At 55.5% G+C, this 27,467-nt stretch overlaps 1 protein-coding gene and 1 long non-coding RNA gene across 3 annotated transcripts; both read right to left on the bottom strand.

Moving 5' to 3' along the window:
- Positions 1 to 1,128: 1,128 nt before the first annotated feature.
- Positions 1,129 to 6,799, bottom strand: LOC118608714. Its single transcript, XR_004953171.1, has 2 exons — positions 2,153 to 6,799; positions 1,129 to 2,042 (listed from the first exon to the last, which is right to left on the bottom strand). It is a non-coding gene; the product is annotated as an uncharacterized LOC118608714 (long non-coding RNA).
- A 6,341-nt stretch (positions 6,800 to 13,140) lies between these two features.
- On the bottom strand, positions 13,141 to 21,610 carry KLF6 (Kruppel like factor 6). 2 transcript variants are annotated; one of them, XM_016162205.2, is made up of 5 exons: positions 21,272 to 21,610; positions 19,462 to 19,533; positions 17,900 to 18,473; positions 16,418 to 16,541; positions 13,141 to 16,069 (listed from the first exon to the last, which is right to left on the bottom strand). In XM_016162205.2, exons 1-5 carry the CDS (start codon positions 21,371 to 21,373, stop codon positions 16,018 to 16,020), a joined length of 924 nt encoding a protein of 307 aa, XP_016017691.2. In that variant the 5' UTR covers positions 21,374 to 21,610; the 3' UTR covers positions 13,141 to 16,017. The 2 variants fall into 2 exon arrangements, with proteins under 2 accessions (XP_016017691.2, XP_016017692.1); XM_016162206.2 differs by lacking the exon at positions 19,462 to 19,533 and having other exon boundaries at positions 21,272 to 21,607.
- Positions 21,611 to 27,467: the final 5,857 nt, after the last annotated feature.

Below are 27,467 nucleotides of genomic sequence, written 5' to 3'. Positions count from 1 at the left end.
GGATCCCTCCCCAAAATAAGACTGTTTAGGCAGTGGGTTGCTTAAAAAATAATGAGATTCTTGTTTTCTTTTTCAAATATATTCTAGATAATTCTCGGTGATAATAAGCATTCTTGCACACTTGGGACATGCTGAAGGCCAGGGGATATGGCTAATCATGACAAGAGCATGTGACCAGCAGTTGGGGTGTTTGGGGAGGGTCTGCGAGCTCCATGTCCCCACCTCTGAGCTCACACCACTTTCCACAACAGTGTCTTGCTTAACCAAGGAACCCAAGCCTAATTATCAGTATCGAGGAGAACACTGAGCGTTGGGGGCGAACGGTTTCTTCTCCAGCGTGCACCCAAACGCCACGTTTGTTTCTTTGCTCGTGGGGTGCGTGTTTAGGAGTCAGGACCTGTATAATGTTAGGCTTGAAGAGAAGTTGAATTATTACTCTCCGAGCCAAAGGCCCCTGGCAACTTTCGAGTTCCCCAAAGCTTCGCGTTTTTGCTCCGGTTCAAAACCACAGCTCCACGTGCATTCGAGATGGCGTTTCTCCCGTTGGCGACTTCCGCATTTGGTGTCAGGCCCTTGGTTACATGCGTGGCTGTGGGGCTGGGCACAAGTGCCCCCGCACACGTCCCGCCGTTAGAGCACGCGCCTGTCCTTTGGGGAGAGCTCCCCAAAGTAAACCGGAGTCCCCTGTCCAGGCAGAAGCCGCGGGCAAGGCCTGGCTCCGCCGACTGCCCGTCCACTTCGCCTAGAAATGCCGAGGAGCTGGTCTCAGTGACATGCTAGAAGCAGGAAATGAAAGACGGAACCGATGGTTTCAACCAGCTGAGAGCAGAACTGAAAGTCTGCAAACAAAACTTACAGACTTTTTATCACAACTTTCCCTCTGCAAAGGCTGCAGAAAGACGCCGCTCTGTAAGAGACCTGCCTCGTTGTTTTCCAAGACCTCTCGAGTCATCTTGGCTTCTGTCTCTTGATTTAGATTTGAGTTCAAGAGCAATAAAATAGTAAAGCACGAGGAAGATATTTCTCCACCAAAGGGCCTGGTCGGGGGCTTTTTCCGCTGGCCCCGACGAATCGTGCTCAACCCAATGGCTCCTGGTGGGTCGAGAAAGCAGAGAAGCACCTCCCCGCCCAGCCGTTTGTTTCATTTCTCAGCCGAATGGTTCGGGGCCTTCTCACCACGGGCATCGAGACAAGGCCATCCCTGTCTCCGTGGAAAGGAACGGTGGGCAAATTAAGTTGGACCAAAAAAAAAAAAAGTTGCACATATTTATTAAACACTAACGACTAAGTCAAAGACTGACTCTCATTACAGGAGATTATACGCCGCGGTCACCTACAGGCCCCGCCGCCGAAGCCTTTCGTCTGCTGGGCCGTCGCGTTTGACTCGCGGCACCAGCACGTAGGAAACAGAAGAACACACGCGTGCACACGGCTTCTCGCTACTGCTCGGGGCCCGAACTGCTGACCCAGACCCACTCTGTGAAGCCTCAGAAGCTCGGATGGGGGAACTGACCATTACCAGCCCTTGGAATTCTTGTTAATGCTCATAATTAAGCTCACGCTCCTTCTGAGTCACACTGGGCTCCCGCGTGGGTTCTCGGGAAACCTTTGGAGGGCTCGTACCTGCGACTTTTAAGCTTCCCACTGACCTGCTTGTCAGAACCGACCACTGAGACAGACGTTTTTGTTGTTCCTTGTTCCTCTCTGCTCAGAACGTAGAACGTAGAGGGACTTCGGATGAGAAGAAACTTGCAAGCTCAGGCTCCGATGTCGTGAACACGCCACGTGAACTATGCCATGCCGATGTATTTTAATGAGCGTTCATTACTTACTGGGCCTAAGCCCACTCATGCAACGCTATCTTTAAATCCGTTTGTAGATTTTACTGTTTTTAATGAGCGGGACTTGGAGGCAAGTGCATTCCCTCACGCTCGCGCTCACGCCCCGGCGAAGGCCCGCGCGGCCGGCAGCCAGACCGACGCCCGAGACTTCTTAGGCACGTCTGGAAAGTGAGGATAGCGATAGCTTCTTCACGAGATTAACTGTGGGGATTAAAACACATTCGCGAACGCTATATAAACTAATATAAAATCACACCGAAAACTGATTATTTTGAAAATAAATTTTTCTAGCAAATAGAAGGCTAACGCACTGTCCCTGCCACTTCTGGGTCTACAGCGTGCTGGCTCGCGTGACTCCAAGCCTCTAAATCGAATCCGTGACAGCTCGGCACTCGCATGGCGCTGTGAGTCTGCTTCGTGATTTAAGCAGACTTGCCCCTGTCTGCTCACCAAGCTCCTAAACAGTCTTTCCAACCATTCCTTTCTTGACCCCCCTAGAAAAATCAAATTTTATACATTTGAAAGGAAAGGGATTTAATAACTGCCAGGCGCTTATTTCTTATAATTCCTGCAAAGCTTTGCAAAGAAGGTACCATCCTTTTTTGCAGGGGTTGCACTGGAGGCTCAGAGAGGGTGAGTGACTCGCCCACAGCCACACAGCTCAGACATGGCAGTCAGGACTTCAACCCAGCTCCCAAACCCACATCCCCCACTCTCCACGCCCCTCGCACAGGGTAAGTCATCCGTCCGCAGTCCAAGGTGCCGAAGACACGCCTTGCTTTTATTCAGGGAGCCTCACCCGGGTCCTCCTTCTGCTCTTACCTTAAGGGTGTGGCTGTCGTGCTCACGCCCAGGACATTAAGCCCTGGTGACATGAGTCAGCCTGTCATTCCAGGGCTTGGCAGCTTTTCCCAGAACAGGTATGAGTGGTCCAGGAAATCGCAGATTCTTGCTCCGCCGCCCCACCCCAGGTGCCCGTCTACTCCTGGGCCCCCTGAGGGTTCAAGTCCAGGAGGACTGAGTCACCGCTGCCTCCCTCCACTGTCCTGCGGAGCGAGCGGCTCCCCGCGAGCCTGACCAGCTCCCCAGTCTTTCCACAGTCCCGAAGGGTCGTGGGCAGTTTGGGCGAATAAAGATCCAGATGACGGTCTGGCTGGCGTTCGGTGGTATTAACGTGCCCGTGCGGTGTGCACCACCCCTCTAACCTGGGGACAATAATTCCCACTCTCTCCGGATCTGGGTGAGCATAAAAGGAGACCATATGCAGTACGGCTTTGTAGGGACATCACATTCAGCCCATAACAGTGTGAAACATGAAGAGTGACAGCGGGGGTCACAAATGCAGGCTGGGGAGGGCGAGGGCTGTCCCCGCGGCCGTCCATCCTCCACCCCTCGTGTGTGGCTTGCGCGCCATGCCCAACGTCACGGGCACTGGGATGACCGTGAGTGGGAAGCAAAGAGAGCCCAGAAGGCCTGGGCCCTGGTCTCAGCTCCGCCACTCGCGTTATGGTCTTATCACGTAAGACTAGACGCGTTTGTACTTCAGACACGGGCCGATGTGCAGTGCCGAAACTGACCCAGGGCGGAAAGCCACGGGCAGCGCTGGACCCGGCGAGGAGTCTAAGCTCTGGGGGAGGTGGATACAATGTTCTAAGTTCTGGGAGAGGTGGATACAATGTTCGGAGAGCCTCAGTCCCTGTCTAAGTTCTGAGGGAGGTGGATACAATGTTGGGAGCGCCTCCCTTTCTATCTAAGTTCTAGGGGAGGTCGATACAGTGTTTGGAGAGCCTCAGTCCCTGTCTAAGCTCTGGGGGAGGTGGATACAATGTTCTAAGTTCTGGGGGAGGTGGATACAGTGTTCGGAGAGCCTCAGTCCCTGTCTGTGAGACCCCGCGGTGCAGGGCCGGGCTGGAACCGGAAGGAGAACACGCTGTCCGCTGCGGGTTGAGCACGTGCCGGGCCCAGTTCCTCCCCTCGGGTTCCGCCAGACAGGCCGCCTGGGCCGGGGGCGTGAGAGAGCGGTGTCCCAAGCCTGCGTCAGTGTCAGGAGGTGGGCCCTCCCAGAGCGTAAGTGACCTCACAAGGTCTCACGGTGAGAAAGCGCTAGAGCTGGCGTTCGACCCCAGTTCTCTTAGACCCTGGAGAGCACCATCTCTGACCCCAAAGCCAGTGCAGAGCTTTGTCCCCGAGGGCGCTGGACGTGGTCTGTCACTCGCATTGCTGCGGTTGTGGAATTAGGACGGGGAGACGGTTGACGGGGGGCGCGGACCTGCGCCAGAGCGCCCGCCGCAGGTTCATTCAAAGGGAGCAAGCGTGTGTGTGGTGTGCGCACGCCGAGAAGCGTCACTCTGCCTCTGCCGTCGCCACCGCGGCTGTTCCCGGGGGCGGGGTGCATGGGGCGTGGAGGACTCTGCGTCTGCGGCCACCTCGCGGCCAGCATTTCCTCCATCCGTGAACCACAGCCAACGGAGGCTTTGGAAGCACACCGTCCAGCGCGGCGAGCGCTTGCCACTCCTGTCTATGCACGTGAGGACGGACCCGAAATGTCAAAGCGAGGTGGTCACCCGCCAGTTCAGCTAAGGCTCAGTGACGTCACTGTCCTTGGCAGGTTCGCTCTGCTGGCAATGCCTGTCCTCTCTGTAAAGAAAGGGCCTCTCCGCAGTGGACCAGCGGTGAAAGCTGCGACTGGCCATCACGTGAAGGTGGGCTCCCCTCGTGACCTGCACGTCCAGTGTGGGAAGCCGTGACAGCTCGTCCCGCTGGACGCGGAGAGCCACTTCCGTGGCCAGCCCTATGACCCTAAGTTCTGACCGACACTTTTTAGGGCGACTTGCCGGAGCTGGGAGGGCAAAGTATGGCATGTCCGACACACGGTGAAGGGCCCAGGCATGGTGAGCGCGAGGGCCGCATCCGAACGCTGTCCGTCCCGCCCCGGACCGCCTCCCTGGACCTCCACGCGCACCGAACAGTCCAATGAGGCTGTTTCAACAGCCGCGCCTCCTGTTTGACGACGAGGTTGCAATAAAAATCCGGATCCGTGGGAGGCACATCGCCGGCCTTGGCCCCTGGCCCCAGGCCCGGCTCCTTCCATACATTATTTCTTGCCCTACCTTCAGCTGGACGGCTGGCTGTCGTCGGCCCCACTGTGACAGAGGCAGCCGCAGTGGGGGAGGCAGAGAAGCTGCAGCCTCGTGACACCTGAGCACCATTCCAGCAGCTGCAGGTGTTTTTCCGGCCCCGGCTCTGGAGACCCGCCTCAGGGATGTCGGGCGACAGGCGTTTCTACCGCAGGGAGGGAGAGCTTCCCGGCCTGAGTCGCCGAGCCAGGGACGGGCATGACAGGGGACCTGGCCTTCAGGATGTGGTGCATTTTATTTGTTGCCGTGATCGCCCAAAAGGACATTTCCCCCGCGACTGGTCACAAAAAATCGATTGAATGGACAAGAGTTGCTAAAAGTCCTAATGGCGGCATGTGAGAAAAGCTCTTACCCCGGGGAGCTGAGACAGAAGCCGGCTCCTCCGGGTGAGCCGTCTGGAGGGAGGTGGACGCGGCCTCGTCCTGTGCGGGGCTGGCTGCGGGGGCCGCACCCCGGACTTCGTGCCCCTCCGTCCCACACTGCAGCAGCTGCCCAAGGGGGCCCGTCACAAGGACACTAACGGACCCGGCCACGCGGCCGCGCAAGGGCGGGGCACGAACTCATTTCTCACCTCAGACACTCACGGAATCACGCTCCCTTTCACTGGAAAAAGACCGAGCGCACGTTGCAACGTCCTGCCTAAACCAAGTACGTGGTGAACGCGGTGAGCAGGGACAGCTTCGCCATCCATTTGACCTTGAAGAAAGTGACACTACTCAGAGTGTAGTAAAGTCAACGCCAAACGGCTGTGAGCGAAAAGCAGGAAAAGACAGCGGGCTGTGGGAAAGGCGTGAGGCCTGCAGGTACTTTAACTAGTCACCTGGGACACCCGGTTCGGTCGCCTCGTGCGAAACGATTGTGCCCAGAATCCAAAAGGGCTTGCGCTGGGTGTCGAGGTAATATGTCAAAACACTTGCGCGTTTACCTTTAAAGGCAAGCACAGGACGTGCTCTCGTCGAGTTTCACTTTCATTTCCCCGAGAAGCTGCTCGCCGAGGCGAGAGGCGCTTTGTGGAGCATCCAGTGCGTTTCCAGCAGGGAAAGGCCTTTCAATCAGCAGGCAGTTGAAAGACGGAACACGTGGGTGACCGCGTTCCGGGGGCTGGATCCGGCTAGCCCTGCGCTCGTATTCAGAACCCGGGGACAGGTGCGTGGGCCTCCTCGTCATTGTCCTCTGAGCTGCAGCCACTTCGCCTCCCCATCTAAGGCGGACGGGGAGAAGGAACGAGTCGAGTGCAAGATGGACGACTGGCCTTTCTTAAGCCCCTCAGGCAAACGGTGCCTCGGAGAGGTCTAATGTTCTGGGTCAAATGAGCTGGTGGGTTTTCTTCAGAGATTGCATGTAGCCTCGAGGGATCCACGTCTCGGCGAAAGGAGGAGGTAGTGACAGGGAGTCGTGCGCGCGTGCGCTCGTCGAGCAGGTGTTTCCAGAACACCCGCCCTAGTTGCCAGGCAGTCCGAGACGCAAAACCATAGAGGCGCATTTCTTGGCCCAAAGGGCCCCCTCCTCCAGGAAGCCAGAGAGAAAGGCGAAGAAGCCCAGGGGAAAGCAGACGATGCAGACTGAGGGGAGCGGAGGGGGACGCCCCGGGAGCCGCGCTGACGCCCAGCCCTTTCTGAAGTGCACTGCCCCTGGAAAGGATGCGTCAGGCGCTCCTTTGCCTCGGTCCAACCACCTCCGAGCAGAAAGGAAAACACATTCACGTTGCGTGGCTCAGACCCACCCGGCGTCCGGCCCAGGGCAGAAGCGGGGTGTGCGCCTGCCCGCTCCCCCGCAGGCCGCATCCCGCCGGCAGGGCTTGCTCTGCACAGGACGGTGGCCCCGGGCGCCTGCTGTGGCCGCGGACCAAACGCGCTGGAGGCGCGTCGGGTCGGAGGGGCCGCGAGGGGCGCCCTGCGGGACGGGCGGGCGCGCGCGGCGCCATCGTCAGAGCCGGGAGTCACCGGCCGTGCCAGCGAGTCACCGTGCCACAGGAGCGCAGCGCCGGCCCCACACGCAGCACGACGTGTGTGCAGGGCCCGCGCGCGCACGAGCGTGGCTTCGGAAGGATCCGTGCCCTGCTCACACGTCACATGCTGCACGGAGTGCCCGGCAAGGCAAATGGCAGGCGCCGGACAGATGCCCGAGGCAGGAGACGCCCGTGGCCGGCGTGGCCGGGGAGGCTGCGCGGAGGTCCGTGCGTAAGCTGAGGCCTGAAGACGGGGCCAGATTCGGGAATTATGCCCCTCGGGTAGCCAGCCAGGCCCCAAGCAGGCACCTGTCACCTCGTGGACCCTCACCGGCTGTGAGGAGTGGATGGACGAGCGAGTGGGCGGGTGACCTCGCCCTCAGCTCCCCTCTCGCTGGCCCGGGCGGGCTCCGCGGTGGCGGGTGAGAAGGCGGACGGGAGCCTGGCCAGCGGGAACGGGGGCGAGGGCCTGCGCCACGTCCCTCGGGTGCACCCGCCCCTTCCACGGCGTCCTGTCCGAGACGCTCGGAAGACGGCTAAACACGACCCGCCGTGACAACGGGGAGGGGCGAGTCGCCCTGCGTTTCCGCTCCGCCTTGCACCGACCGTGCCAGTGAGTCGCCGTGCCTCAGGTGTTCCCTGCAGACGAGGAGACTGGCCACTCCGCTGACCACAGACGGTCTGAGGACGGAACAGGGGCCCCCTCATCGCCCCTCCCTCGGCTTTGCGCTCAGAGCGGCCGCCGCCATCGCAGTCAACCCGAGTGCTTTGTTGAAAGAAAATGGCCAGTGAGACCATTTTACAAACAAGGAACACCAAACAAAACACACAAAAAAAACGCTCTGCAAATACGTGACGTTTTAGTCACACCGAGGACGATGCGGGCGGAGGATGCGTGCACACGGGAGTTACGCGCCTGAGAACAAGGGCGGCGAAAACGATGAACGGGCAGACGAGCGAACATCGGCTAACTAAAGCTCAGACACCACAAAGGAAAGAAACCAACGGGCGTGTCCGGATGGACGGCAGGGGCTTCGGCGGGGCGAGCGTGTGGCACCTCGCGGCGGCGCGCAGGCCTGTCCCTCGTGGTGTGTGAGGTCTCCCGCACGTGCTCCGTCTCGTCAGAGGCAGAGTCATAAGTTAGACGATGCAGAGGTTCCAGGGGATCGTGAGGAGACCTCTGTCCGGTGGTAGCTTAAGCTCAGCCCCCGACTCGGGGACACGGGTCCAGTCTCGGGACGGACAGCCGCGCGCAGAAACCAGAGAGTGACCTTTGGGACTTCCGAGTTCTTCGTCGTGTGTCGAAACGCTGTGCATCCGGCTCTTCGAACCGGCCGGTCAGCTCGGGTCCGCCATCGGTGGGTGTGGCCACAGCTCCCGACAGGGAAGTTTCACTCGGGGACTTGCAGAACTTCCTTCCTGCGAGATTTCACTGGCATTGCGGGTGCTGTGAGAGGAAGCGGCTCTGTGGGTCACAAAAACGCAGCAGAACGTCTCGGCTTGTCCTTCACTCACTTGCCGGGAAAATTATGTTGTGGAAACTAAACACGAGGGAACTCCTAATGCCGATTTTCAAAAATTCTATTTTTAAAGAAATAGAATGGGAAGAACGAGAATTATTTTCCCGATGGAGAAGCAGGCAGCACGTAATGGCGATAATGGCCGACGGTTGGCCCTATATCCCCTTTCTCCAACCCCCCACCATCCCCAAAGGGTCCCCACCATTTCCATTGCAGAGATGAGGAAACCAAACCTGAACAGGCCGGAGCGACCCTCACAAAGCCAGGGATTCGTGGATTTTCTATTTGCAAGTCCCACGTGGGGAGGCTCCCCGGGACATAGTAAGTAAACGCCGAGTTTGGGCAAATGTGACTCTTTGAACTGCCTTAGAAAAGCGGTAGGTCTGCGCCGTGTTCCCAGAAAGTTTCGGGGGCCCCACAGCTTGCGGAAGGGGCAGCAGCTTCCCCACGCTCTCGGGCAGTCGCCCGACTTCCGGATGCCACTCCCGTTGGTCGCTAGGACACACGCATCCTTAAAAGGAACATTCTGGGTTACCTGGCGGCGGGAAGCTGAGGGGCGGGTCGCGATCGATCCGCGGAGGGGACGAGCCAGAGCTGTTGGTATGCCCTCCCCGCTCACGCCCCATAATCATCTCTGGCAGAACGGGCTGAAACCTGTTCCCCTGGTTCCTCCCCGTCAGCATACTCGAAGCGCGAGCGGGTGTCATCGCCAACGGGAGAAGCCCGGAGGTGGGCGCTGTGTCCCCGGGGGTCCTCCTCGTGCGCCGTGACTCCACTCAGCGAAGCTCCCGGCCCTCTCCTCGCCGCCCGTCCATTCAAGCCATTTGCTCCGAGGGACGGCGCCGGGGAAAAGCTGGCCTCTCTGTGGCCGCCTGCCCCATGAGTCCTCCAGCGTCTCCGGTCACCACGGCCAGCCTTCTGAAGGGGCACGAGGATAGTTAGTTAGATATTTAAAATCGGGCCACAGATTTATTTTAAATTTGTGGCGAGCACTAATTTTTTTTCAATTTACTTTAAATGGCTTATGTACCTGAATTTTGCCCAAAGGCAATTTTACCACGAAGAGTTAATTTTTTTTTTTTTACAGTTAAAACATACACACACACACACACATCCCATGGTGAGCAGGCTCGCTCTGGCTTTCGAGCTTGTGAATAAATGACCTATTTTGGGGAGGGTGGCAAACGGTACAGGTGCGGGCGGGGGCCAGAGTGCAGAAGTTTGCGCATTCTCGTCCGAAAGGGAAGCCGGGGCACACCGCCGTCACTGCCGACCCGCCCACCCCACGAGCTGCACATCCCCATCTCCTCCCCGGCCCACGCGGAAAAACGGCACCGGGCAACGCCGCCCGCGTCCACGGCGAGCCAGCTGCCTGCCGTACACATCTGCAGGGGAGACTTGCACAGGCCTAGGTGAAGCGTGGTAATGTGAAGCCTGAGCCGTGGGGGGCGGGGGGACGCAGAGCTGTGCTCGGCCGGTAATCGCAAGCCCCAGAGGAATGTGCCCGGGCATCTAGATGGCACCGAGCGTCAGGAAGAGCCGGCACGGGGCACGGGGCAGTTGTCCATTGTCCGAGTTGCCAAGCCTCTTAAGAAGCTGATAACTGTTTGCACACTGCAGCTTTGAGTCTGGGGCTCTTTGTTTAAGGAAAAATCCCAGGTCATATGGTATCTTTTTTTCTTTTTCTTTTTCTTTTTTTTTTCTGGTATCTTTTTTTCAGGGCAAGGCTTAGCCACCCGTTTGGGGGGACTTGGTGACAACGGCATTCTAGTTAAATCTGTCTATTGAAAAAATTTTTGGTGGCTGTTCGGCCCAGCACGCTCCTATCGAGACATGTGGCACCCAGATTCCTTCTCCACTGTCTCTTTCCCTTCACAGACGTTTAGAGAATTCTCATTAAAATTACTTAGAGTGAAACAGGGACCATGTGATGAAATAAATCTAGTTAAATACACTTTGTTGTATTGCCTCATTTGTGTGATGCATGGACCTCATTTTCCTCTCTGTGTCTTAACTGCGTACGTTAGGTGATGCTTGCCAATTAATGCAGGATGTCACATCCCCAATTGCTTTCTCTATCTTCTTAAACATTAAAAATAAATACACGCCATCTGTCTCATATCTTGAAAGCCATTCAAAATGGTTACTTTGTTTGCTCAGGATTACTGCACAGTTTATAGCTTTAGTGCTTCTGAATTGTAAGAAAGTTCTGTCTCCATTTCATAAATGTAACTTTGTTTCAAGGTGAATCCAACAGAAGAAGCAGAAGGTTCTCATGGGAACTTGGGCAAGACAGAGAGCAAGCAGTGTTGGGTGTGTTGGGTGGTGATTAAAATCTCCGTCTTTCCTTCGGTATTCGAGGGCCCTAGACTGGATCCTTTGTGGCTTCCTAGCTGAGTGGTCTAAGGCAATGGTCTCCAACCTTTTTGGTAGCAGGGACGGGTGCTCCTATGAAAATCTAGTGCCTGATGGTCCGAGGCGGAGCTGAGGTGGTGATGCTGGCGCTGGGGAGCGGCTGCAGACACAGATGAAGCCTCTACGCCCACTACCCAGCGCTCACCTCCTGCTGGGTGGCCGGTTCCTGACAGGCCACAGACTTGTACTGGTCTGGGGCCCGGGTGTTGGGGATCCCTGTTTCAGGAAAAGCAGCTTAACCTCCTGATGCCTAGGTATTCCCCATCTGTGAAATGGGGTAGTGCCTACAGGACCCCCCCCCCCCCGCAACACACATACACAATTCCTGATTAAGGCACAAGTGGTAGGGGCCATCTTCGTCACCACCCAGTTTGGAGAAAGGACTATTCAGTTGGGGAAGGAAAGCAGTTAAAAAACAGCTCATGGTGGCGTAAGGTTAAGACCTAAGAAAGCACTGTTCTCTCTTCATAGCAGCCACGACACACAGGTAGACAGGGCCCCAGGCCCCCCACCGCGTTGGAGTGCACAGGTGTGTGAGGCCGGTGGCCAGCCGGGGCATCTGAGAGCCTCGGGGCCACAGTGGCTCCTACACCCTTTTCAGAGAGGTGGTTTTGTTTGTTTGTTTGTTTGTTTGTTTGTTTTTGAAGTAAAAAGCGGCAAGCTACAAAGCGCCCAGTGCCGGAATACTTAACTACATATAGCGGGGCGCAGGGCATGTGCCTTCTGCTGCGAGCCGGGGGGCGGCCTCCTCCACGGAGCCTTCTCCCGCAGCACAGAGCGAGCTTCCGAGGCCTGAGCCCGGCACCCTGCAGACGGGGAGCCGGGGACCTCACGTCCACCCCGTCCTCACAGACCGCAGGGCGGCAGCGCCGTGCGACCCGCCGGACACGCGGGACCCAGCGCGGAACGCGCCGCGGGCGGGAACCGGACGCCCCGCGGGGCCGGAGCATCGGCACCGGCGCGTTCGCTTCCGGCCGGGTTTCAGAAAGTCTGCGCGGCGGACTAGCATTTTCGTGCGTCTGTAAATACGCCGGTTCCCAGCGGCTCCTTTGCCCAGGGTCTCCCGCAGCCTTGTGCCGGCAGGCCCAGCTGTCCCGCGCGGCCCGCGCGCGGCCAGGCCGCTCTGACGTCACTGGTCTCGCCCTGCGCTTGCGACACGACGCACCCCGGACACGGCGCCTCCTGCCCACGTTTCCCCTGCTCCCCACTCCCGCCCACCCCGCCTCGCCTCCCCCACGGCCGACGATTTTGCTGCCGTTCTGGAAAGAAAATTACTTAACATCCCTAACCTGAGGGTGCGTTTAAAATTCCCCTCCCTAATTATAAAATGGAAAGCGACAGGTGTGAGCTTTTGCGCATCTAGCGACAGGAAGGCATGCCACGAAGAGAAGCCGCCAGCACGTGCCGCGGCTGAAGTTCAAGAACCCCCTCGCGGCTACACCGGCCGGCATGGGGGGGGGGGGGCGCCCCTGGGGTGGCCAGCCCTCTCGCCCCTGGCAGGAAGCACGCGTTCATTTGACCCGTCACCACCGACTGGGTTACTGTGGCCGGAAAATGGCCTTGCAGATGAACCAATTTCTACGAAACACGTAGTAAAACTGAGACTGAGATCCAACACGACTCACGTAAAACCCTCCTAAAAGATCCAGCGTGGACCGTTCGTTTGCAAACTCTACATTATCCGTACTCCACTGGCCTTAGAAATAAAAGATGAAATCACGTGGCGAGGATGTGAGCAGTCTCTTACTTTCTGCCCGGCTTCACTGAGCTAAGCGGCGAAGGCCACGGGAAGGCTGTCGGGCCTGCCGTCCCTCGTCCCTCTGCCATGTTCGCCTCCCCCGGCGACATCTCTGCCAGGCGCGTGGGGCCAGGGCCGAGGAGGCCGGTGCTGCTCCGGCTGCTCAGCCCGACAGGGCCGCTGGGGCGCGGGGCCTCGTGCGGACGGCTCGGCGGTGCGGTCCCCTGCCGGAGGGACAGGAGGGCGCAACACAGCCCGTGTTCCCCTGCTGCGCCCGAGAGCCGGGCGGTCGCGTTCGCGTCCCCAGGGAAGGGGACTCAGTGCGTTTCAGGGGGACACGCTGGGCTCCGCTTTGCACACTCGCTGCAAGGACAGGCTGTGAAGCTGGGGAGAAGGGGCGAGGCAGGCAAGTGGCCCTCTGGCAGCCCAGGGCGATCGCCAAGGACCGGCCAGGGTGATTAATCGGGCAGGAATTTGTTTACACCCCATGTCCCCCTCCCGCCCCCGCCAGAAAGAAAAAAAAAACGAACCAGAGTCAAGATGCTGATAAGAATTCTTTTATGTTATTCCAATAAAAAATACATTCATACAGAAATATAACAATCTTGCAAAAAACAATTTCAAATAAAATCTTGTAAAACAAAATTTTACAAAAATCTTACAAAGATTCTTTAGATAATAGGGTGCTTCAAAAAAAAAAAAAAGAAATTTCACTAATAGAAATTTTTTTTAATGTCAAGCAAAAAGTTTCTGCTTGATTGAGGCTCAGTTATCACCTGAACAGAATGTAATTCTTTATGTACTTGCTTATTATGAAAATTACAGGCATCGACATACATGGTACCCAGCCCCACCCGATCAGACGGTTCCATGGTGTTTCAGAAGTGAGACAAGCCAGTGCAAGTTTTTTTTTTTTTTTTCCTTTGTCTTTTGTTTACCTTCTTGCTCAGTGGAATTGTCATGGCTAAGAGCACAGCAGGGCCAAAAAAGGAGTTTTCCAAAATCCAGCAAATCAAGAGCCTGGATTTTGGATTGCCAAAAGTGCATTTTCCCCCTTAGCGAAATGAAATGAGTTCTTTAGGTAAGTGTATTCTTCAGTCCAGATTAAAAAAAAAAAAAAAAAAAAAAAAAAAACCAGTTATGCGAGCTTTCCTCATCGCTCGTTTCAAGGAAGATCAAAATACCAGCCCAACCAGATTCGTATGTGTATATATATGTGTGTGTGTATATATATATATATATAAAGAAAAGACCCACACCCACAAGCCAGCAGCTGGACGAAATATCAGCTGTCCACACTGCAGTGTGCCAATTCGGGGTAATTACTTGTTGGAAAAACTGGAAGAATCTATGTGCTGGAAAAAATATCTTCATCTGCATAAAAAGTGTTCTAAAAAGAATCCCTGTGATTCGCTGACTTCTAATAAGGCTGAAATTCCAAATCACAACCTCAGGGTGTCTGAGGCCAACCAGTGGGCTAGTATTCCGTCCATGCCACTCCCGAATGGCCAGTGGTACCCTGGTGCCAGGCCCGCTCAGAACAGTATGCAGAGTCAGCCGCCTGGAACAGAGTCCATGCCAAGCGTCCGCAGCAAATCATTAAATTAAAGATAAAGCCTTTATAAAAGTTAGATAATAGTTTTCATTTTTACCTCCTTTATGGCCATTTTGAAATATTTCTTCACAGGCTGTGGAATTTTCTAGCTAAACATCTAATTTCTCCTTAAAAAAATATTTTTATATATATATATTATATATACACACATACACACACACACACTCACACACATACACATACGATACACACAAATACACGTACACAAGAATTCTGCCCACTTTTTAAAAAAGTAATATACTTTCTGTATTACCAACAGATAGCTAGATAGATATGTGAAACTCGTGCCTTTTAAGCAAATACATTAACATGGATTTTATAGTTCTGTATCTTTAATATGTGTGCAAACATTACATATTAAATACAGCCGGTATGTGAGCTATACAGTTGTTGTGCAAGGTCTATGTGAAAAAGTCTCACGGTCGGAGAAACGGTCAGATTTTCCAATTATCGTGTGTCCTCCGCTTTAACACTGACAGTCAAATTATCTAAAATATTGAGTGAATACTGGTTTGTTTGGGGAGTTTGCATCTCTCTGTCTGCGAAGGATGACCTTAACGAGTTTTTTTTCTTTTTCTTTCAGTATTTTACATTGATACAGTACAATGCCAGGTGAAAAAGAGCCTTAATAAAGCATGCATCACCCATACCCCTGTGTGAGACCCCGGCGTACGGGGCCGCTTGCATAAGGCACCATTATTAAAATCTACAGTGCATTAACAGCTAGAAAACCAGAAATTAGTCCTCAAGGCATAAATAAGAGAAACTTAGCTGCATAAGAAAACTGTTTCTAAGCTTTAGTGGTTTCATCCACCCAACTGAGAAAAAGTGTGGGTTCTCAGTCTAACGCGGCATGAGACCAGCCGTCCCCCGCGCGCGCTCGGCACCCGACATGGGACCGGAGTCTCAGATGGCCTCACGACACTCTCCGAAGGGGTCATTCGGATTCAGAGTCACCGAAAGAATGACCCCGTGCTGCACACTGCCTTTCCGGAAGGGGCGTGTCAGAGATCGAAGCAGGGAGAAGGGCTACGTGTGGCCGGGCCCGGATGGCGAGAGGGGGCCCCTGGATTCCGCACGTGGCGTGGTAGCTGCTCAGGGACCGGGATCCAAGCTGTGGCCCTGATTTGAAAGTGGAAGAGCAGAAAGCTCCCCCGGACGCGCGTTGCCTCCGCCGTGGAAGGAAGCCGACCCCTGCGAGCGCACTGCTTGCACAACGGGCCGCCAGCGAGCCCCGCGTAGCCGCGGACGAGCGACCGGACACTCTGCGCCGGGCGCGGGAGCTCGCGGGCAGGGCCCTGACCCCATCCCACCCGCCACGGTTTCCCTTCTTTTTTGATTTTTTTTTTTTTTCCCTAAGGCGCAGACACCCCCCTCCCACCCCGGGAAATGATCGGTGGTCGCCGCATCTCGTGGATTACCGGTCACACGCAAAACATTCAGACTCCACGTGTTCTGTCTCTTGCAGCCGCACAGGATCCGCGCCTCGCCACACAGTCCGTCACAGACCCCCACACACAGCCAACCCAACCCCTGACATTCTCAGCGCACACGCTCACGGCAGAGGCGTAGGGACCACGCAGGGCAGGCGCCCGTGGCGAGTCCAGGGCCACCCAAACACCACACACCACGGCTGCTCCGCCGCTCGGACATGACGTTTCCGCCCTCGAAAGGCCTTCCCAGGAGAGGTCCTGGAGGCTGCTGGGTGGGGTGCAAAAGGGCAGCTCCGCTGGACACACCCCCTTCCTCGGCCGGCAGGCGGCCTGGAAGCCGTTTTAGCCGCAGGGTCCGCGGTCTGCTCCCTCACAGGTGCCTCTTCATGTGCAGAGCCAGGTGGTCGGACCTGGAGAAACACCTGCGGAGCGAATCGGCGCCAGAGGGTCAGGCCTGGCCCGGCTGGGGGGCCCCCCACCCGCACGCCCTGCCGGCCCCTCCGGAAGGACGGGGCCCGCGCTGCACCCGCTCGCTCCGGGCGCCGGGGAGGGCGCCCGGCGGCAACCTGAGTTAAGGAGCCTCGGCCCCCGCCTCGCTGCCCCGTCTTCGCGTTCAAACACCGCTGAGGGCCGAGCCCAGAGAAGCAGGAACGAGGTCCCTCCCGCTTCACGACACGGGACACAGAGCTCCCCGCGTGGGGCGACTGACGCCCCAGGCTCCACTCCGCCGTGGGGACACCTTTCCCGCGCCCCGCGCGGGGACCACGTACCTGTCACAGTGAGAGCATTTAAAGGGCTTGGCACCAGTGTGCTTTCTGAAGTGTCTGGTTAACTCATCACTTCTTGCAAAGCGCCACTCACACCCTTCCCATGAGCATCGGTAAGGCTTTTCTCCTGGGAAGAAAGCACACGACAGCGCACCGTGACTCACGGGGCGGGGAGGACGGGCGCCCGCATCCACCACTCCGGCGACGGTCGAGCCACCAGCCGGCTCTGGCCCCGGGCCGCGGGACACCCCAGTGCACCTCAGCCAGGGTCAGCGGCCGGGGCTCGGAGGTGACACCCGGGGCTCTTTCCTGACCCCGCCTCGAGCCTCCGAGGGCTGTGGATGGGGCCCAGCGGCCACATGGCCGTAACCAGGGGCCACGTCAGGAGGACGACAGCTCAGACTGGAGGGGCACTCGGGGCGGGGTGGGGGGGCCCACTGCGCCCACAGGCCCCCGAGGGCAAGGCTGCGGGGCTCTGTCCACAAAGCGGTCTCTCCCCAGCACTCCATGTGTCCCTTACGCACTTCCCCGGGGGATGGGCTTGGCCGTTTCCTCCGAGAAACTACTTTCCCCAGAACTGAAGTCAGGAGTTTCTGGGAAACCCCGTCCGGGACCTTCAAAGAACTTTCTAGACGGCAGCTGAATAACCCAGTCCTCTCTGTTCCTCGGTCGGATTATAAATACAGCACATTCAGTAAAAGGGCTCCCCGAGGGCGGCAAACATCTTGCCGAGGCTGCCCTGGGACATTCTGTTGGCAGGGTCCCTGGTCCCCGCTCGGCCGTGAGCACCTGGGCGTCCCTGACTGAGGGCTGAGCCACCTCCTCTTGCTGCTGGGAAGGTGACAGTTTGAACGGCTTGGGCTCTCAAATCCCTTTTGGCTCTATCATTTCCGTGACTCATCGCCAGCTAGTTTCTCTAGAGACTGTCATGCTCCTTCTAAATGACACTTTCACCCAGGCTGCGGTATGTCACCGAGAATCCGGGCTTTGTTTGTTTATTTGTCGACGGCGTTTGCACACGGGCGTCGGAACGCGAAGGCAGCGTGACGCGCAGGGAGGTCCCGGCAAGCGCCGCCGGCCCGCGCCCCTCCCCGCAGCGGCCATGTCCAGGCGCCGTGCTCACCGTGTGCTCCGCACTGCCCAGCCGCCGGCCGCCCAGATGCTCTAGGCTCATTTAAGGGAGGAGAGGCAGCTCCACGTGCTCTGACGGCCGGGGCAGCCAGAGGGGGGCGGGGGGGGGGGGGAGATGCAGGTGATTTACCTCTTGTGCGTTTACTCTGAAAGCGTCAACCATTCATCGGGCACATGTCCAGTCTTTCACCTCCTACTCTGTCTTCCCCAGAGACCCAGCTCTTTGGGGGAATGAATGAGGTGAGGACGTGTCTGCTCTGACAGCCTTCCGTGGGGCCCGGCCCCCTCCCGGGGCCGCTGCGGTTCCGTGGCGCCCGCCAGCGGCCCGCCGCCCAGGTCGCGGGAGGGACTGACCTGTGTGAGTGCGCTGATGTGCTTTCAGGTGGGAGCTTTTGGTGTAGACTTTCCTGCAGCCGTTAAAGTGGCACCGGTGCACCCTCCTGCGGCCGTCCGGGGACGCGTCCCCGCTGCCCTTGTCCCCAGGCTTCCCAGAAGTCCCGCTGCGCATCTTCCCGGGAGGGCGCGGCTCACCGGGTGCACAGCCCCACAGGTGAGAAGGGTCTCTGCTGAGTTCTGGGGAAGAGGGTGGCGTGGAGGTGACCGAGGAGCTCAGGGTCCCAGAGCTGACCAGCGCTTCGCCGATGGGGTCGGACGTGAACTTGGAAGTGGGTGAGAGCTCCTCGGAGCTGTCGGAGGACTCGCTGCTCACGTCTGAGTGCAAGCTGTTGGTCTCCAGGCTGTAACCAAAGCCGGGGCTGCTGAGCGCATCCTCCGGGGGGCTGGAGGACACCTGCACCTCCGGGTCCTCCTTCTTCTCCCGAGCCAGGATGAGCTTGGCCCACAGATCTTCCTGGCCGTCGAATTTGATTTCGGAGGCTGACACATAGCAGGGTTCACTCTGCAGGTACCGCTCCAACTCCAGGCACGTCTGCGTGAAAGGAACCACACGAGAAGGCACGTGGTTATGACGGCCGAAAATGGAACCCAAAGAACATCTCCGAAAACACGTAGGGATGAAGGGCGGACAGAGTGGCTGTCACCAGATGAGCCGCATCTCCGAGAGAGCGAGGGGAAAGCTGTGTCTAGGAGTGGGCGTGGATTCGGGAGAAACACCAGAGGGGGGCCTCTCCCGGCTGCCCCCCGGCGGACCAGAGGCCACCATGGCGGACGGTCGGCAAGCCAGTTTCGGTTTTAGTTACCAGTGTTGACTTTCCGACCGAGGGTAAGCCACACAAAGTGACGCGCCTCAGACACACACCCGGACAGGTTCGGCCGGATTATCTGACAGTCTGGGGAGCCATGTGCTTTAAGAAAAGCCCGGCCGGCCGTGTTCCTTTCACACGCCCAAGACAGGGAGCCTGCGCCGCTCAGGGTGCGAGGTGTCCTGACGGTGCTTGCATTGCCCTCCGCAGACACAGCTGACAGCCCGGGGCCGCCCTCGGGGAGCAGACACAGCCTGCCACAGGACTACAGTCAGGGCCGTCGGGGGAGCCGCACAGAAAGCACCCACTTCCTGCACAGCCCGGGCGCGGGGGGGGGGGGCGCGGGGGGGCGGGTGGGGAGGCTCTCCCAGGGCGCAGCCCCAAGCACCGGGGCGCTGTGATGACTTCCACAGCGGCCCGAGAAAAACAAGCGCTTCGACAACAGTGTGGAGGAACCCTTCCAGAACAGCCATCTGCTATTGAAAAGGATGCAGGAGGGGAAATTCCTCCGGGCCTGCTGGGAGTGCCACAATGGACAAGAACTTCATCTGCTGGCCAAGAGTACAACTGCATGAGTCATCACTCTGTTTCTTTCACGCAATGCCAGAGGAGACTTCCTTTTGAAATTCTGACCAGCAGCCAAAAAGGACCCGGTTCAAATATACATGCAGTGTGTCACGGACAGAGTGCCCCCTCCTCAGACCCACAACCAACCTTTCGAGGAGCTACCACTGCCCGCCGAGGGACCAGCATCCCCTCTCCCCACCATCTCAAACTTTCTAGCCACTGGAAGAGAAAAACGGTAGGAAACAAACGTTTCAGAATTAAATTACATCTGCCCTCATCTTCACTAGGAGCGAGTGCCTGCATGGCCATATAAGGTCGTCCATACGACCGCAATCCTACAGATTTAAATTTCTACAGCACACTCTGCTCAATTTTAGCGAATCATTTTCAGGACTAGCAAAGCCTCCCCGAAGGGTTCTTGCCTGCTTACTTAGCAATGTGCCTGCTATCAGAATATAGCACGTCCCCTTCCCCCTCCCCCAGGCTCCTCACAGAGCGAGCATGAGCAAGCAAAGGGGGAAAAACAACCACTGTTTTCTCCCGATCCCTAAAATTAGACGTCTGGGTTACAACACACACTAGAGTGTTCTGAAGAGAGACGGCTAGCTAGTTTATTGATGCTCCAAAGGAAAACGAAAGCACATTTATCGAGATCTTGTTAAACTTTAATAATCTGGCTAATTTGAAATCTCCATTATGCTGGTGAGCGCTGAGGACCAGAAGGAAGCCCTCGGAGAGTCTGAAAGCCTCCGAAGGCGAGGAGCAGCTCTGCCTGGCTCGGGGCCCAAATCCCAAATGCCCAAGGAAACTACTTAGATCAATTTCGGTCACGTCCCTGGGAGCAGCTTCTTAAGGAGGAAAAGGGGGAAGGGAGGGGAAGGCGAGGCTGGGCTGAGAACAATTAACCAGGCTTGCGAAGGTTGCCACATTTTGCGTTTCATCCCTCTTGAAAGGCTTCTAGGCTTTCGAACCCACAGAATCTATTTGATCGGCTAATTCACTTTGCGATAAAAGGCAAACAGTTTTGAAGGGCAGAGAGACAGCCCCCCAAACCCGGCCCTCTATCTTCTTAAAGACAATGGGACAAGTGTCAGAATCTCTTTCCCTTCAGGGAATTCTAACAAATTAGAAGGGTGGGGAAATTAAGTTTCATAATTGTCAAATGCCAAAAATTCCAGTTCCACTAAAATATGCCGGAAATCGAGGCTCTTCTTCCCAACCTCAGACTTGAAGCAACTGGGACAGGCTCATTGTCATATGACTGATAAGTCAGTCACTGGTTGTGCAAACATTTTTTTTTTCTTTCTTTTTCTTTTTTTTTTTTTTTTCCGGTCAACAAAAGAAACAGGTAAGAAAAACAAGACAGATAGAGTCAAATGTTAAGGATTCCAAAAAAACAACTGGAAATGGCCTGGCAGGGAAAGGAGCTGGTGGATGTTTTGCTAGTGAAATTTTTAATTGAGAAAAAAATTCTATGTAGAAACGCCAAAAAGGAAAACAAAAACAAATCCCTTAAAAAAAAAAATACCCTTGGCATCCACGCAAATTCATATGACAAGTTCCAGCTGTGGAGTCTGGAGCTGGTACAAGCACCAAACTTCTGCCAAGGGCTTGGGCCGGGATCAGGCCGCGGAGCTGGGTCTGCCCTCCGGTTCAGAAGCCCCAGAAACGGGCAAAAACACTCGGAGCGAAGAAGCGCTGCTGCGCCCCGCTCCAATGACAACTCCGCTGAACGCTGAAAAAAAGCCCGTTTTAACGTGCCTTCCGCACCGGAGGCAGCAGAAGTACGTTTTAAGACGATTTTAATTAAAAAAATTTTTTTTTTATCCAAACCATAAAAAAAAAAAAAGAAAAAGAAAAACAAATGCACCTCCAACCACACACCGTCCTGTCCGAGCGTGCATGCACTCCCTCCGCGGCGCACCGGGGCACCTGGCACACGACCATTCCTATTTACCTGTTGCCAGTATTCCTCCAGGGAGGGCAGCGCCGAGAAGTACCCGGTCTCGTGCACAATCTGGAGTTCCTGGAAGATGCCGCACATTGGGAGTACATCCATGTCGGATTGGAAAAGACAGTCCCGGCTGTTGTACAAACAGGGAGGTGTGCGGTCTGGAGTCGGGAGCGCAGCGGCCGTGCCTGCAGCGCCGGGAAAGTTTCATGCAAACTCAGTGCACAGCAATTAGGCGCCGCGGGTTCGGATCCTGCCGGAGCCTAGAGACGCGCTCCCGAGCCCACACAATATTTGCAAACACCGGACTGACTGCAAACGTAACCCCTGCAAAACTTCCCTATTCAAACCTCCGCTGCCAGCTCCCCTCCTCCCCGCCTGGCTCCCCCCACTCCCTCCCCCCACGTGACCCGCACGGCCCGCCCCGCGCACCGCCCAATCACGCCGCGCCCGGCCCGGGGGCTGCGCGCCGATGATGTCAGCTGCGGCCAATGGCGGGCGGCGGCTCAGCGCGGCCCCGCCTGGCGTGACCGAGCCTCTCCATCACGGGCCCCGCCATTGGCCCAATTCGAACTTCGGGCGGCTCTGATTGGAGGGCGGCCTCGCAGGCTATTTTTAGCAGGGTATTTAAGACGCGGGCCGCCGCGCGCCGGAGGAGTCGGCGCTAGGAGGTGCGCGGCCGAGCGGCTCAGTGCGCCCGCGGCCCGGCCGAGGGTCCGGCCGCCGCGGTCCCCGTCGCCCCCGTCCCGTCCCGGTCGCCCTGGCCCTGTCCCGCCAGCCCGGACCCCGGCCCCGGCCCCGAGCCGAGCAGCCCAGTGCGCCGCGGGGGGCCCCGTCCCCGCTGGTCCCCGCGCCCCTTGTCCCTGCCTCCCTCTGTCCGGCCTCCTCCAACCCCGGCGCGGCTCCGCTTCCTCCGCCCCGGCGCTGCTGCGCTCCTCCGTGCGGCCCCCGGGCCTCCTCCGACCTCGGGCGCCCCGCCGCCGCGCCTCCCCTCCGTCTCCTCTGGGCCCCTTTGTCCTCCTCCGTCCCAAGCCCTTCACCGTCCACGCATCGCCTCCAGTCCTCAGGCCCAAGGCTGCGACTTGGGGGCACGGAGCAGCTGCGCGGGGGTGGCGAGGGGCGGGGAGGCCGGCCCGGAGGGTCCCGCTCGCCGCGTCACCGGGACACGCCGCGGGCCCGAGGGCCCTCCAGCCCCACGCACAGGGGCAGGGGACTCATCGGCGCACCTCGGGACCTGCCCAACCTGCAGGAAAGGGGCAGAAGGGTCTGGAAGACCGCTGTGGGATCTGCTGGCTCTCCAGGGGATCTTAGGATAAAGTGTAAATTTCACACTCCGATTATGTGGGAATGAATTTTGCCTTTAAAAAATAAACGGGCGTCCTGTCCTATAACTGCTCTCCGTGGAGTCCGGGACCAGAAGAGCACCCACACCAGCCTTGTACTTGTTACAAATATAACTTCCAGCGTCCAGGGCCCCCAAACCTACAGAATCAGAAGCTGGGGGGTGGGGGCTGTCACAGCCATAATGTTTGACCAAGGCCCCCAGGTGAATCTGTTGCCCAGGAAAAAAGAGTTTCCAAAGCAGACACCCCTATAAAATGTCCTTTTACTTGTTACATACCAAGCAGCAGCCCTCATTCTGAGAAGACTCAGAGTCTACTTCTAATTGGGAGAAATCTGTTTTATCTTGTAGAGCTGCAATCTCAGAGAATCCTCACCAAGGTTAACAAGGAGGCTTTTCCCCCTGTGAATGTGTAAACAACTTAAATTAGGTTGAAGCTGACATTCAGTGTGTGTGTGTGTTTCATATAAATTACCTCCTAAAATATAATGTTCATTAAAAAAAAAAAAAAAAACAACACCAAGACCAGGAAGAATGTGCACTTTAAATTCGAAGTGGAAAACTACTTCCAGTTTTATTTCAAAATAGAGTTTAATGCACATACTTTTAAATAAAGTATTTTTAAATGGAGCATATAATAGGATTTTGAATGTTAAATTTTAGCAAGCTAAAACAGAGTAGAGGAGACCTAGGTTAGCGCCCCGTAAGACTCTAGGCAGGGGCCTTTGTGAATCAGACGTTAGGGAAGGTTATCTTATTGTACCTATTATATAGTCTCTGAAGATGATCTAAAATGAATTAATCAAAACGATCATTGGCCTGTGTCTAATTTTACCCAGAGACAAAGAACAGGACTCCACAAGTGACACATGCACCGTGAGTCTGTTTCGGGGAACAGAGATGGTTTGACCTTGAACCATTCATAGAATGAGCCCCAGTGACCAGCCGCTGGGTGTATTTGGGGCATGGTTCCAAGTGTGGTTATATTGGGGACAGGGTTTTCTCAGTAACTAACTGTAAGTACCAAAGGAAGCAAGAATCTGTTGACTATGCAAGTGAAGGCCAGCGTCCTGGACCACCTGGAGGAGGGGTAGGAGGCGAGAAGGCGGGGGTGCTCCCCAAGTCATGGTGCCCTGATGGCTTTCTTGTGCATTGCATGTGGGTGTCAGGGTTAGGGTACCCTTATTTACCTTTTGGATAATAAATTCTTATGCTCTTACTAATTTTTCTTTATCGCCATTTCTACAGAATGTAAATTAGTCCTGGTCTCTTACGGGCACTGACCAGTACTTAGAAGATTGTAGAGTTCGTTGTTAAAATAGTGAGCCTGGCGCAAACTTCCAGCTGTTGACAGCTGAGTCCTGGGGATGCCGCGTGCCGTGTGATGGCCACAGCTAACGCCGCCGTTCAGTAAACCAGAATGTTGTTAAGAGAGTAAATCCTGAGAGTTCTCATCACAAGATTTTTCCTCTTTATTCCCTCCCCTTTTTTAAAAAATCGTGTCTATATGAGAACACGGATGTTAGATGAACTTATGGTAATCATCTCACACTATATGTAAATCAAACCACCATGCTATGTACCTTACACTTACACAGTAATTTATGGTAATTATTTATCAGTATAACCAGAAAAAAATAGTGAACTTAATTGGACATAATACAGATACACTCAAAATGGTAATTTTTAGGAAAAAAATAAAAAGGTACAGAAACAGATTTATACGGTACACTGAATTTCAGAGAAGAAACCCTATGACTTCCTGGTGCACCCAATAGCTATCCAACACATATGATTCATGCCCTGCGACTGGCCAGGTAATTGGGATTCATACAGCTACAAAACAGGTGAAAGTCCCCGTCGTGCAGGGAGGCAGGAGATTGTAGTAGTCTTCAAAAGGGGGGGGCATTACCCCTCCTTGTGTATGTCACTGTCTGGTGGGGATATAGCATGTTTCCTATGTGAAAAAAATACGCTGGGATCTGAGCAAAAGCTGGTGCACCTGATTGTTAAAAAGATCAAAGACAAACCACAGGAGGAGAGAGTCCTTCAGAGGAGGGACGGCCTTCGTTATCTGCACGACCTATGTGGCCTTGGTCACGTCCTTTAAGTAGGAGATAAAATTGCCTAGTACAGTCAGGTAGAACTGAAAGAGATTAAAATCCCTGATTCATGGCAAATAGTAATCTGTCAATAAATTGAAGGCATTATTCACTTATTCAATATTCATCCATCTCTAAGTGTGCTATTGATATTTTATAATTCCCTAAAAAAAGAAAAAAAAGAAAAAAAAAAGAAAAAGGAAAAAGGCGCGTGAACACAGACATCAAAATGAAAGCACCTTGCAGGTCACATAGCCAAGCAGAGGCAGAGCTGGGTCTGCTGTGAGGCCCGGTAACTAACTCCAGGAGGGCCCTTGCCCGCCCCACGCGGCAGCCTCCTGCTCTCCCCTCCCCTCTCACTCCAGCCGGTGAGCATGACCCCGTCCTCCCCTCGTCTCCATCTGCTGATCTCTTTTTCCGATTGTCCTGCCGCCCGCCTACACCACCATCTTAAGAAGGTCAGGACCCATTCGGCGTGACCGCTCCAGGCTCCTTTCACATTCCTGGGTGATGGAGCTGTCTGACCCCTGGCGACCGACCCTGTGGCATTCCCTCGGCCCCTCCCCACTCACCTCCACGCCCTCCTCCACTTTTCTTCTCTCACACTCATTTCTTTCACGCCACTAAGCTCTCCGCTACATTTGGGGGGGGGGGGAATCTATCGTTTAAAAAAGTTTGCATTATAAACCTACGTTTCGAGGTTTATGGGATGACATGTTGGAGTCGAGCACGTTTGAGCTTCCTATTCTTGCATATAATTCCAGAGGGGCCTTAAAGAGGGGTCTTATGAATCTGTTCCAAGGATCATTCCAGAAAAGCCCCCGATGATACTGATTGAGGATTCGCCCGTTGGGCAAGCAGTCACTTTTGTTCTGTTTTGTTTTTAGTGACATCATCAGTTACTCTATGACGGTACGGCACACAGTCACTCTTTAAAGTAATTATTGGCACTGAAGCTAGCTAATGAGGAAAGCACTCTATTATTAGTTTTTAATAGAGAGTCAATTTAGTTTGTTTCTCCTGGGAGCATCTGGACACCCTTTGTAATTCAGTCCCGTGGGCCAAAAAGTAGACCGTTCCTACGACAACTCTCGTAAGCTGAAATGGCGTGAGGGGGAGAAGCGGTTACCTTAGACGCATCTTGCTAAGGGGTGGGCCAAATAAGCAGGGTCACGAGGTCTGGGGCCCAGGTGCCAAGTGTGGCCCACAGGGACGGCGCTGCGGGGGCCGCCCTTGCCGCCGGGGGCTGCGCTGCCCCCGTCACAGCTCTGCGGGCTGCAAAACGAACTCTGAACACTGTTTTAGCGTTTTGCCTTTTTTCGTAAAAGCAAAAATCTTCAATTGCTTCAAGTTAGCGGAAACAGGTGTTAATGTAGCTCTTCATTAAAAGTCAAGTGGAGTAATGCACACTTTTGGAAAGTGGGCGCAGCCGAGTATGTATGGGGGCAGAAAACTTTTGCCCCCATCTCATACCACATACCAAAGCTAATTTGAGGCAGATTATAGAGGAAATGAAAAGCTAATTTCAAGAAGAAATTTTTTTCTCCCTGATAAATTAGACTTCGTCAAAATTTAAAATGCCATCAAAAGACAACACCATGAAATAAAGACAAGTCGCGAATTGAGAGAAAATATTCCTAAAAGATATGCGTAGTATCGAACAGGTACCCAGGGAGTATAAATGACATACACACGTCAGCAATAAAAGCATTTTTAAACATAAAAAACAGGGAAAATGTTTGAACGGATAGTTCACAAAAAAAGATATGTAAATGGATAGCACGCACATGAAAACGTGTCGGGAAATGTGAAATGAAGCCCAGGCACGGCGGAGAAGCGTCAGGAGCCGGCGGTGAGCGTGCGGACCTCCCCCGCGCTGCTGCCGGGGATGCGGAGCTCCCGCCGCTCTCGAGAAAGTCCCGGCCGTTTGCGATAAGACGGAACATATACTTACTCTGTGACTCAGCTGGTCCATCTCCCAGGCATCTAACCAAAAGCAGTGAGAGAACACGTTCGCGGGAGGGGCTTGTACACGACCGCACCTGACCCGCGATCGTCAACAGGTGTCCTTTGCCGGATGTGGCATTCCCGTACCCTGCAGTGCTGGGAACCGTAACAAACGCCGAACTCTAGTTAGAGATGTGCACACTGCAGGAAGTGTGCTAAGGTGAGCCGTGCGCTTGGGAACGGAGAGTGAGGAGGGGAGAGAGGGAGGGGGAGAGGGGGAGGAACGGCCTGTGTTGATTAAAGCTTCTAATGAGTCAGAATTTAATAGCGGTTCGTGCGTCGTGCTTTAGTTTCCTGCGCACGCTGTAACAGACTCGGCGGCCTAAAACGGCCGAAGCCAATTCTCTCGCAGGCTGAATCGAGGCGTCAGGGCCGCGGTCCCCCTGGAGCCCCTCGGCCGGAGCCCTTCCTCGTCTCTCTCGTGCCGTGGCCACGTTGCTCCAGTCGGCCCTCCTTGGTCCCCGGGCCTCCTCCTCCTCGTCCCTCTGTATCGAATCACCCTCTCCCTTAGCTTACGAGGACACTTGTCGTTGGATTTGGGCCCCGCCTGGATAGTCCAGGGTGAGTTCTTCTCAAGATCCGTAATTTAAGGGCATCCGTAAAGGAAGGGGCGTCATTCCTGTGTGTTTGGCGGTGCCGCCCTCTGAGGTAAAGGCCGTCGGTGACCCATTTCACAGACCTGGAAACGAGATGAGAGGTCGGCTGTGAGCAGCAGACCCCGGGGTGGAGACGCGGGTCCGCCCTACGCGCT

This window comes from Rousettus aegyptiacus, unplaced genomic scaffold (assembly GCF_014176215.1).
Source record: "Rousettus aegyptiacus isolate mRouAeg1 unplaced genomic scaffold, mRouAeg1.p scaffold_m13_p_10, whole genome shotgun sequence".
Taxonomy (NCBI): Eukaryota; Metazoa; Chordata; class Mammalia; order Chiroptera; family Pteropodidae; genus Rousettus; species Rousettus aegyptiacus.
This window is presented reverse-complemented; position numbering and strand designations above follow the sequence as displayed.

What these genes read in the sequence shown, in the direction of transcription:
- KLF6 (XM_016162205.2), bottom strand. Translation starts at nt 21,373, where the DNA reads ATGGATGTACTCCCAATGTGCGGCATCTTCCAGGAACTCCAGATTGTG. An exon ending in TGGAGGAATACTGGCAACAG is followed by an intron (nt 19,534 to 21,271) that starts GTAAATAGGAAT and finishes TTTCTCTTCCAG; the next exon opens with TGGCTAGAAAGTTTGAGATG. An exon ending in ACATCAGCGCACTCACACAG is followed by an intron (nt 16,542 to 17,899) that starts GTCAGTCCCTCC and finishes CTTTCTTCCCAG; the next exon opens with GAGAAAAGCCTTACCGATGC.